The sequence below is a fragment of the Otolemur garnettii genome, unplaced genomic scaffold (genome assembly GCF_000181295.1).
Source record: "Otolemur garnettii isolate 467f Iridium unplaced genomic scaffold, OtoGar3 scaffold00087, whole genome shotgun sequence".
Taxonomy (NCBI): domain Eukaryota; kingdom Metazoa; phylum Chordata; class Mammalia; order Primates; family Galagidae; genus Otolemur; species Otolemur garnettii.
The window spans coordinates 2,529,250-2,541,024 of NW_003852482.1; the positions used below are offsets into that span (position 1 = coordinate 2,529,250).

Here is an 11,775-nt window from a genome sequence, read left to right on the forward strand (position 1 = left end):
AATAAGTGTTTCACGTTTTGCTGATAAGTACATATATTGCTGAAAACTATAAATAGCTCAAAAGATGGAAAAGGGTTTTCTTGACTTCTGGAAAACAGAACACAGACAGAATCAGCAATATTTTAAACAAAAAGTCACAAAATTTAGTTTAGGCCTGTGTAATTGATTTCTGTTCTGTTGGGGGGTCCCTGTGGCTCAGTGATTAGGGTGCCAGCCCCATACTGGTGAGTTTGAACTCCGCTATGGCCAAACTGCAACAAAAATAGCCAGGTAGTCCCAGCTACTTGGGAGGCTGAGGCAAGAGAATCGCCTAAGTCCAAGAGCTGGAGGTTGCTGTGAGCTGTGATGCCACAGCACTTTACCAAGGGCGATAAAGTGAGATTCTGTCTCTAAAAAAAGAAAAAAAAAAAAAAACTATTTTATTTTAGCTTTCTAATTAAACTCCTGGAAGTTTGTTTTTAGTGTGATTATACATGCTCTCCAAAGTTATCAGAAATTTGTATACAAGACAACCTGTCAACTTTTCATTACTTTCCTTGAAGGATAAACTTTGGACTTAGTTACAAAAAATACTTTGTTATAAATCAAAAACTTACTACCAATAATATATACAAAAACAACTTTCTGTTATGAATCAAAAAATTATCACTGATAATGTATACTAACACAAACTAATATTACATAATATTAGACCATGTATGTATATATACAAGCATAATCCACAGAAGATTAACCACCATTTCATATTTGACAATATTTCCTATGCAGTTTTAATGCACCGAATAAGCCTAATATGTCTTTTTCAGATGTTCAGTGGTCTTAATATTTCAAAAAGACGGAATTTAGAGTCTTTTTTTTTTTGAGACAGAGTCTATGTTGCCCTCAGTAGAGTACTATAATGTCACAGTTCACAGCAACCTCAAACTCTTGGGCTTAAGCAATTCTCTTACCTCTGAGCTATGGGCGCCAAGCGGACCTCACCTCTTGAGGATTCATGGAGCCTTCTTCCTTCTAATCTGTCTCTAACTGGCTGACCCAGATGGTGGAGTTTCAAGGTGTGTCCCACATCTTAATCCTTGGTCAGATTGAGGACATCCCTTGAATTCATAGTTTGTTAGGAATTTTTTTTTGTTTTTGAGGCAGAGCCTCAAGCTGTCACCCTGGGTAGAGTGCTGTGGCATCACAGCTCACAGCAACCTCCAACTCCTGGGCTCAAGCGAGTCTCCTGCCTCAGCCTCCCAAGTAGCTGAGACCACAGGCACCCACCACAACACCTGGCTATTTTTTGGTTTTAGCTGTCATTGTTATTTGGCAGGACTGTGCTGGATTCAAATCCACCACCTTAGGTGTGTGGCTGGTGCTTTAGCCACTTGAGCCACAGGCACCAAGCCTGTTAGGAATTTCTGTTATAATTTTTTTTTTTTTTGAGATAGAGTCTCACTACGTTGTCCTCAGTAGAGTGCTGTGGCAGCATAGCTCACAGCAACCTCAAACTCTTGGGTTTAAGCAATTCTCTTGCCTCAGCCTCCCAAGTAACTGGGACTATAGACACCCACCACAATGCCTGGCTACTTTTTGGTTACAGTTGTCATTGTTGTTTGCCAGGCTTGGGATGGATTTGAATCCACCAGCTCTGGTGTATGTGGTTGGTGCCTTACTCACTTGAGCTACAGGCACTGAGCTTCCATTTTTTTCTTTTTAATAATTTTTTTTTTGAGACAGGTCTCAAACTGTCACCCTGGGTAGAGTGCCATAGCGTCACAGTTTACAACCTCAAACTCTTGGGCTCAAGTTATTCTCTTGCCTCAACCTCCCAGAGGTCCACTTGTAGCTGGGACCACAGGTGCCTGCCACAATACCTGGCTGTTTTGTTGTTTTTTTTATTATTTTAAATTATATTTTATTTTTTTGAGACTGTCTCACTGTCACCCTGAGTAGAGTGCTGTGGCATCACAGCTCACAGCAACCTCAAACTCTTGGGCTTAAGCGATCCTCATGCCTTAGCCTCCTAAGCAGCTGGGACTACAGGTGCCTGACACAATGCCCAGATTTTTTTAGAGACAGGGTCTCACTCTGGCTCAGGCTGCTCTCAAACCCATGAGCTCAGGCAATCCACCCACCTTGTTCTCCCAGAGTGCTGGAATTACAGTCATGAGCCAGTGGGCCGGCCAACTTTTTTTTTTTCTGAGACAGAGCCTCAAGCTGTGGCCCTGGGTAGAGTGCTATGGCATCACAGCTCACAGCAACCTCCAACTCCTGAGCTCAAGCGATTCTTCTGCCTGTGCCTCCCAAGTAGCTGGGACTACAGGCACAAGCTACAATGCCCAACTATTTTTTGGTTGCAGCCATCATTGTTGTTTGGTGGGCCCAGACTGGATTCAAACCTGCCAGCTTAGGTGTATGTGGCTGGCGCCTTAGCCGCTTGAGCCACAGGCACAGAGCCCTGGCCAACTTTTATACTTTTATTTACTCTTTTTGAGGGATGGGGTGTTGCTCTGTGGCCAGGCCAGATTGCATTGGTAGTATCACAGCTCACTCTAGCCTCAGATTCCAGATCTCAACAATTCTTCTGCCTCAGCTTCGTAAGTAGCTAGAACTATAGGCATGTATCACCATGCCAGCTGAGTTTATTTTTTGTAGAGCTGGGGTCATGCTATACTCCCCCTGCTGGTCTTGAACTCCTGGCTTCAAGCTATCCTCTTGCCTTGGCTTCCCAAAGTGCTGGGATTATAGGCATCAGCCAGTGGGCCTGTTAGTTGTTGACTAACAACTGACATTTAAGTGGAAAGTATTTACAGGGTGTGGACTTATTTTCTTGTTTCTTAGGCTTCAACGTTCCTCTAGCAAAATCAGCTGTCTGTCCGCATTCATGGGGGATGCTTTTTTCTCTAGCTAAGGGGTCATAGACTGCAAGATCTCGCCTTATGCTCTGTAGAGTAATTCATAGATATCCAGAGGTATGTGTGTTTAATTCTTGCTTGGAACACGTTGGGAGCTTTGTGTCGTCACTTTCATTCCTCCAGGAAACACACACGGTGACAAAGTAGGAGTGCACAGAGGCTGAGGGGGCAGCCCGGTCTTGTGTTGCTATAAGGGAACAGTCTGAGGCTGGAGATTTACGAGGAAGCTTACTTGGCTCAGGGTTCTCCAGGCTGTACAAGCACAGCATCAGCACCTATGTCTGGAGGACTCGGGCTGTTTCCCTCACCTCATGGTGAAAGGTGAAGAGACTGGTGTGCAAAACACTTGGTGAGAGAAGGGGAAAGAGACAGGAGGGGAGTGCCAGGCCCTTCAACAGTCAGTTCTCGCTCCTGTAAATGGCACGAAGCCCCATGACCCAAACACCTCCATGAGTCCCATCTCGAACACTGGGAATCAAACTTCAATAGGAGGCTTGGCAAGGACAAGCCATATGCAGGCCAAGATAGTCCATGAAAGATGAGGACAGGACACACAGGCCTGTGAAAGGAGACCTCAGGTCACCACGCAGAGCCCACAGTCTCAGAACCCAACGGGGAACTTGGAGCAGTCTGCTCGCTGGAGGGACCCTGCTCAGGCACACTGGGTCCCAGCATACCTCCTGTGCTAGTCGTCAAGCATAAGCCACCGCAGCAGCATGTAGCTTCAGCTCACGGCCAAGGTAGACACAGATATCAACTGCCAATTGTCTACACCCATTGCAGCTAAATAAAAATTATTTCTCAGGCCAGGCATGGAGGCTAATGCCTTTAATCCTAGCACTCTGGGGGGCCGAGGTGGGTGGACTGCTTGAGCTTACAAGTTGGAGACCAGCCTGAGCAAAAATCAAGACCCTGTCTCTACTAAAAATAGAAAAACTGGGTTTGGCACCCCTAGCACAGTGGTTACAGTGCCAGCCACACACACTGAAGGTGGGAGGTTCAAACCCAGCTCAGGCCAGCTAACCAACAATGACAAATGCAACAAAAAAATAGCCGGGGCTGTGTTTGAACCTGCCACCCTTGGTACATGGGGCCAGTGCCCTACACATTGAGCCACAGGTGCCAACCCCTCTTTAAGAGACAGGGTCTTGCTCTTTTATCCTGGAGTACAGTGGCACGATCACAGTTCTCTGCAGCCTCCAACTTCTGGGTTCAAGTAGTCCTCCTGCTGCAGCCTCCCATGTAGCTAGGAGAGAAACTTTCATTAAATTTAGCCCTGCCAGTTTGTATCCTTTCTATACACAGCACCTCTCTGTTGCCCAGGTTGGTCTCAAACTCCTGACCTAGAGAGCTCCTACCTTGGCTTCTCAGTGTTGGGATCACAGGTGGCAGCCACTGTACCCCACCAGGAGCTCATTCTGAGCAGCCTATCAGTGTCGTCTACTTCCATCAAGACACTTAGGAAACACCAGCCACACTACTGAGCCACTCTGCTTCCAGAAATGGGCGAGAAGTCACCCAACTCTGCTCTGCTCACCAGAGAAGGGCAGGGAAGAACCGAAGGCCTGTCTACACCACAGCCCTCTTGCCCACAGCTGGCTCAGATACCCATGAAACAGTGCCCCCCTCCCCCAACCTGGAAAGCACAGCTCCCTCCCTGTGAATTCCAAATGTGAGGATGCTGATGAGCAGAGACAAAATGCATAGAGGCCCCCAAAGTTGAAAAAGGCCCGGTGTCCTCCCCCAAGACGCTTCCCTTGTGCTATAGGAGTCTACCCATCCACCCTGGGGCTCTACCTCCTCCTGGGCCAGCAAAAGCCATTCTCCCTGTCCTACATCCTGTGAACCCGGGCCAGGGAGGAGGGGCATGAGTGTCCCGCCCAACCCCTGTCCACACTGCTTCTTCCCTGACTCTGTAGACTTTTGGTAAGCCTTCTGGCCTCACAGAGAATGCTGGATATGGTCTACCCTTGCCCTGGGGTCTGCAAGATCTGGGAGATGCCTCCAAGGAGATGGTGGAAATACTTTTTTATTTTTTGAGACAGAGTCTCACTCTGTAACCTTGGATAGGGTGTCATGGTGTCATACCTCACAACAACCTCAAACTGGGCTCCCGGGCTCAAGCAATCCTCTTGCCTCAGCCTCCCGATTAGCTGGGACTACAGGCGCCCACCACAATGTCTGGCTTGTTTTTTTTTCTATTGTTAGTAGGGACGTGCCTCCCTCTTACTCAGGCTGGTCTCCAACTCCTGAGCTCAAGCAATCCACCAGCCTCAGCCTCCCAGAGTGCTGGATTACAGGTGTGAGCCACTATGCCAACCCGGACCTTTTATTTTGCAGGCATGATCTAAGCCCTCAATTCAAGAGATAAGCTCAACGGCGCCCACTCCACAAGGAGAAGCCCAGGAGCCAGAGTGACGGGACACACTGGCCTCACACCACTGGGCAGGTGCAGGAAAGCCATGGTGGGGAAGGCGCTCAGGCGAGGCCAGCCCGCTCTAGGTCCTGCGGCAGGATCCGGCCCTTCTTGCGGGCCTTGTGCAGGCGGCGCTCTGCCCGGGCCGCCTTCTTCTTGCGCAGGTTCTGGCGCCGCTGGTCCTGGCGCTGCTGCATCTTCTCCACCACGTGCGCCGTGCGCTTCTCCCACCGGCGCTGCCGCTGTGCCTTGCGCTTCTCCTTGCGCCGCAGGGCCTCCTGTAGCAGGCGCTCATCGTCTCGAATGCGCACGCCCTCGGCCTTGTACAGCAGATTGGTCCAGCCCATCTTGGCCTCCAGCTCGCGCGCCTTCCCCTCGTCCTGGTCCCGCAGCTCCTCCAGCCGGCTCTGCCGTGTCTGCAAACGCTCTAGCAGCTGCCGGTAGTTTCTGCCTGTCAACGGAGTGAGGTTCCCCTTCACTTTCTGCCTCTTCTCCTTCCTCCGCTGTGCCTTGCTGGCCGGTTCGTCCTCACCCACCTCCACCTGGGGAGGAGTCACAGCGACAGTCAGTCAGTGACAATTTCACACCCGTTACACGCTCCCCCCCCCCCCCAGCTTAGTTACCCATCACCACTTACAGAAGTGTGGCAGGGTCCAGAGAAAAGTCACTCAACTGAGGCCAGCAGCTGGCGCCCACGGGTGTGAAGTCCCGCTCACCTTGTTGAAGATCAGGCCCACTGGCTCCACGGGCTTATCGCAGGCTGCCTCTGGGGCTGGCTCAGCAGCCTCCTCGGCCTTGGTTGCCTTCTCCTTGGCCCGCAGCTCCTTTCGCTTCCTCTTCTTCCGGTCTCGCTCCAGCTTTCTCCTGCGTCTTTTCTCCAAAGTGGCAGGGGACAGCTCCTTGCTCTGGGGGGAAACCTGGTGTTCACGTATTTAAGTTCTCCCAACCTCAGGGCCCCCAGTGTGCATGGCTGAGAGGGAATCAGGGCCAGAAAGCACCTGAGGGGCGACGCTGGCAGGACGTCCAGGGAATCAGGGCCAGAAAGCACCTGAGGGGCTCACTGAGTTAAGTATTGCAACACAACACGATCCATTTGCGGAAATGCATGTGACCCAGAAGGAACAGGGAGTGACGAGTAAGAATCAGGGCTTCCAGTTTCCAGGCAAATTACCAAGTGCTGGGTCACATACTGCCACCCAGAACTTGGAGACAGGTCTTCATGCCTAAACACCTGTCCTGACCGCCACCCATTCTGCTCAGGTGTATCCAAACTCTGATCTCCCAACTGCCTTTCCTACCCTGGTGCCATCAAGAATGCCTCACACCTGACTGAATTAGTCCTGTGCTGCAGGAAAGAGGGCCCAGAGTCCTGATCACCTCTGAGAAACCAGACATCATACCCCAGGGATGACCACTGGGGTTTTCCTGGGAGGGTGGGAAATTAGGGACTGTCCCCCACAGAGCAAGAGTCTTGAGGGAAAGACCCAGGGAAAGGGTAGGCCAAGGCCAACTTGGACGGGAGACAGTTACTTAACATAAGACTGAGGCTGGACTGGTCACAGCACTGGCACAGCTGACAGGACCACCGTGACATTTAGAGGAACAGATGCAAGTCCCCAGCCCACATGGTTTTCAGAAAAGGCAGCTTCCCAGGAGGGGCAAAGATGGGCTTCTCTCCAAGGCCCAGCAAAAATAAGAACCAGCGACATCAGAATAGCCAGATGGGGACTGAATAGCCTCAGTCCCCAAGGCTGGAACCTTGGGGACTGAGGTTCTCCAAGAAAGCAAGGACTACGCCTGCTTTCTCAAAAAAGCAGCTGAGGCTCTGAGAGGACTTGCTGCAGACTTGGGAACAGACGAGGCTTGAGGTAAGCACCCCCAGTGCTCTGTGAGGGCTCCCCACCTACCTGGCCCCGGGCCTCCTGGATCCTCTCATGTAGTCGCTGTCGAAGAACATCCAGGGCAAAAAGAGAATCGGGCCCTGTGGCCAGGCCATCTGCAGGGACAGAGACAGGACTAAACAGGGCCTCTCTCCGACCTTTTCCCTCCATCCTGGGGCCCAGCATTTAAGCCTAAGTCTCTATTCACTGCCCTCCCTGTTCCACTCCCAGCCTCCATGCCACTCATAAGACTCCAGGACAATTCCAATAAATTCTATTCCACCTCTCCAATTTGGAGTGGTCTTTACAGAATCCTCCAAGGCAGGCAACTGACTGCCTCATGAGGTAGTACTATGGTATGAGGAAACACTGCCTGCGATAGAGGCCAAGCCACTTCTTTCTTCCAACTTCTGCAGCCTGTGACTCAGGGCCCTGGAGCCTCTCACCTGCAGGGGCCACTGTGGAGCTGGAAAGCTCCTTCTCTTTGGCTTCCTCTGGCCTTCTATCCCCAGAACTCCCTAGAGACTTCTTCCCCAGGGACTTGGCCTTGGTATCAGCAGCCTTCTCTTCCTGCTTCTGGAATTTCTTTGGTGTCTTCTTCCTCTTCTTTTTTGGGTGTCCAGCAGCTTCTGAGCCTTTAGTTTTGCCTGCTGGAATACAGAATGAGAAACAGTTGCCATCCTCATCTGTGTGGCCCATTCAACAGGCAGTAAAGTCTTGAAAAAGGTTTGATCTCAGAAGAATACAGACAAAAAATCAGGATGGAGGAGCCACAGATACTTATCCACAGAACCCAGAACTGCAGTTGTAGACAGCAGTCTGTCTACACATCAAAAACTCAGAAAAACACCCTTAACCCAGCAGTTCTGCTTGAGGATTTGTCATGCACAAAGATTTGGCCTCAAAGATGTTCATCATGTCAGCTGAGTGAAAAATAAGTAGAACGTAAATAGTCACCTCCAGCAACTAATTATGGTATTGCTGCACAACAAACCACTACATAGCTGTCAAAAATAATGACACAAGTTTTATTTTAATGGATGGGCAGATGTTTACATTTTCAATTTGAGAAATGAGTATGTAGAGTAAAAGTAGAATTGTCACAAGTTAAATATACACATAAGGCTCGGCGCCTCTGGCTCAAGTGGCTAAGGTGCCAGCCACATACACCTGAGCTGGCGGGTTCAAATCCAGCCTGAGCCCGCCAAATAACAATGATGGCTGCAACCAAAAAATAACTGGGCGTTGTAGCGGGCGCCTGTAGCCCCAGCTACTTGGGAGGCAGAGGAAGGAGAATTGCTTGAGCCCAGGAGTGGGAGGTTGCTGTGAGCTGTGATGCCACAGCATTCTACCCAGGGCGACAGCTCAAGGCTCTGTCTCAAAAATAAATAAATAAACAAACACATAGGAAAAGTAAAAGACTGAAGTTATGACTGGTGACGAGAAAACTCATTGAAGATATTAGGGTTTTTTTTTTTGGAGACAGAGCCTCAAGCTATTCCCCTGGGTAGAGGGCCGTGGCATCACAGCTCACAGCAACCGCCCACTCCTGGGCTCAAGCGATTCTCCTGCCTCTGCCTCCCAAGTAGCTGGGGTTACAGGCGCCGGCTACAACGCCCGGCTATTTTTTGGTTGCAGCCGTCATTGTTGTTTGGCGGGGGCCCGGGCTGGATTCAAACCCGCCACCTTAGGTGTATGTGGCTGGCGCCTTAGTCACTTGAGCCACAGGTGCCGAGCCGATATTAGAGGTGTTAAACGATTCTATCTTATAAGCAACCGAGAGATGAGGCAAGAAAAGAATAAAGCAGGCTGAATTTGAGAAAACTGGAGATTCAGACTGGGATAAATCAATCAGGGAACAGCTGCTAAGTTTTCGGATTTTCTGCAACGAATAAACTTTCCTTGTATAAAAAAGAAAAACTGTCCGGGTCTGGTAGTTCCACCTGCGGCGTCCCTCCTCCAGGCCACTGCCCGGAGCGGGGTCCCTCCGGTACGCGCCCCGTCGGCGGGCGCTCCATCTTCCTCCTCCTCACACCCCGGCTAAACCGGCACTTCTCGCCGACGGACCGTCTGTCTCCCCCCCAGGGCGGCGCGGTGAGACCAGTTCAGGACGCCCGGCGGCGGAGAGCAGCTACCACGCGGCTCCCTCCTCCCTGCAAGCTGGGCAGGGGCCGGGATCCCTCAGGCCCGGCGGCAGCTTCGGGCTGACTCCGTAACAAGGGAAGCGGAGGGCGCGGTAACCGCCACCCTCACTTTCCTCCGTTACTTCACAGACTCGGCCGCCCACCCGAAGACCCGGGTGCTGGCCGGCGCCTTACCCCATTGGCGCTTCTGCGATTCTGGGCCGGGCTGGGAGCAGATTTTCCTGGCCAGGCTCTGCAGGTAGGCGTCTTTGGCCAGCAGGGAGGCCATAGCTGAGGTCAGGACAACTCTCAACTCGCTCGTGGCCCGGACCGCCGGAAACCGCCGCGCGCACAGGCACCGCCAGCCGAGCGCCGAGACGCCCGCCAGGGGGTTCGATTAGCCAGGTCTGGCCCCGCTGGAAGAGGTGCAAAGCATTGTGGGCCGGGCTGGAGGATGCTGACCCCGGGACCTCTGCCTCTCGCCCACACTGCAGGCGCTCAACGGCAGGGGTTGAGCGGGCGGAGCCCTCAGGCGCCGCAGCCTGTGGCGGGCACAGCGCAGGACAGGCAGGCGGGTTGAGCGGGGTGGAAACGTTCACCGACAGGTTCTCGTCAAGGTTTTGTCTTGGCGGTGACTGGTAGCCAGTCACGTGTGAACTGTGTCACATCAGGTGCGGGCTAAGGAGGGCGCTCCGGGGATGGAACTAATGGGGTTTCGAGAAGGACCGAACGGGGTGTTCAGGGAAGACCCGCTGGGGCGCTGACTTTTTGGCTCTGAGAAGTAGAATCATGGACTAAGAGTTTTAACACGGGACTTGTCCTTTACGAGACAATGGGCGGGAGAAAGGCGAGGACCCTAGCCTGGGGCCAGGGAGTACCACACTCCATTTCCTACGCAGGAAAATTACTGGCTTTTTTTGTTCAGTCCACAGAGCGCCTGGCGAGGTTGCCCTGCGGTGGAAATAGGAGGCTTGTGGTCTTAGATTACATCTTTCAGAGGCTATTTATTTGAAAGGGTTGCTGCTAAGATCCACCTTAAACCATAATTTTTCGTCCCTAACCTCTGTAATGAGGTGATGTTTTACGCACAGGATGGGCTTGTCTACTCCGACGACTCCCCACCATTATCTATTAGGTACAGAAGGGGGATACGCCCTCCCGCACCCTGTCCCCTTCTTTCATTGCCTCTTCCATTTCAGCTTAAGAAGCGTCTTTTCTTCCAGGTGTTTGAGCCAGAACCTCAATGCCACTCAGGCTCCTTTTCGTATTCCACATCCAACACTTTGGCAAATCCTGCTGGCTGTACCTACCTTCACAGTAGATCCAGAATGGGACTTGACCCACTTCTGTCTCACTGCCACTCTAGTCCTGTTTTAGATTTTAAAAAACTACACGAAAAAAAAATTTTTAAAAAATCACAAAATACCAACCAAATGCAATGCAAAATAAAAATGTATTAAAAGTTTTGGACGCCAGGTGCAATAGCTCACACCTATAATCCTAGCACTCTGGGAAGCTGAGGTGGCAGGATCCCTTAAGCTCAGGAGTTGGAGACCAGCCTGAGCAAGACAGAGACCCCATCTCTACTAAAATAGAAAAATTAGCCAGGCGTTGTAACAGGCCCCTGTAGTCACAGCTACTTGGGAGGCTGAGGCTGGAGGATCTCTTCAACCCAGGAGTTTGAGGTTGCTGTGAGCTACGCTAATGCCACTGCACCCCAGCCTGGGCAACAGAGTGAGACTGTACCCCCCCCCCCAAAAAGAAAAAAAGACGTGGGTAATAATCAGAGTAAAGGACTTTAGTTCTGATGATGGTTAATAGGCTGTGAAGGAGACTAGTGCTTACAAAGGCAAGTTGATAAAATACTTTGGGGTTAGGTTTGAAATCAAGGATATAGGAGAAAGCAAGCAAAAGGGGAACCACCCAAAAGGATCTGCGTGGGTGTATTTTACATTACTTTTATAACCTTTCTGTGAACATTCTCAAAATAAAAAGTTTGGGATCAAAATATGACATGCTTGAGCTGAGAAGTCTGACAGCAGCCTGGGAAGCACAGTGAGACTCTTGTCTCTAAAGAAAAATACAAAAGTTAGCTGGGCATGGTAGCACATGCCTATAGTCCCAAAGACTTGGAAGGCTGAGGCAGGGGCATTGCTTGAGCTCAAAAGTTTGATGTTACTGGATTCGAGCCTGGGTGAGAGAGTTAGACCCTGTCTCCAAAAAAAAATTATTCATCTTAACAGTTGGGAAACTCCTTCCGAGCGGAAGTTGACTTCCCCAGACCACCTAGAATCCACAGCCAGGACTGGACTCTACGCTTCTGCCTATCTGGTACCTTCTGCTGGCCTGGGGGCCATGGTGATGGATCTCAGGTTGTCACCTCACCCATATATTGGCATGATAGTTTCCCTCGTGAGAAAGGGATAAAATACATTCACAGCAGGTAGGGGCAGGTC

The 11,775-nt window shown here is 50.9% G+C and overlaps 1 protein-coding gene across 2 annotated transcripts; it reads right to left on the minus strand.

Moving 5' to 3' along the window:
• Positions 1–5,168: 5,168 nt before the first annotated feature.
• Positions 5,169–9,612, minus strand: SURF6 (surfeit 6). Of its 2 annotated transcripts, none has more exons than XM_012808226.2 (5): positions 9,515–9,612; positions 7,643–7,843; positions 7,224–7,312; positions 6,033–6,221; positions 5,169–5,858 (listed from the first exon to the last, which is right to left on the minus strand). In XM_012808226.2, the coding sequence occupies exons 1-5, from the start codon at positions 9,606–9,608 to the stop codon at positions 5,379–5,381; spliced, it is 1,053 nt and encodes a 350-aa protein (XP_012663680.1). In that variant the 5' UTR covers positions 9,609–9,612; the 3' UTR covers positions 5,169–5,378. The 2 variants fall into 2 exon arrangements, with proteins under 2 accessions (XP_012663680.1, XP_023371869.1); XM_023516101.1 differs by having other exon boundaries at positions 7,643–7,846.
• Between the last annotated feature and the right edge of the window lie 2,163 nt (positions 9,613–11,775).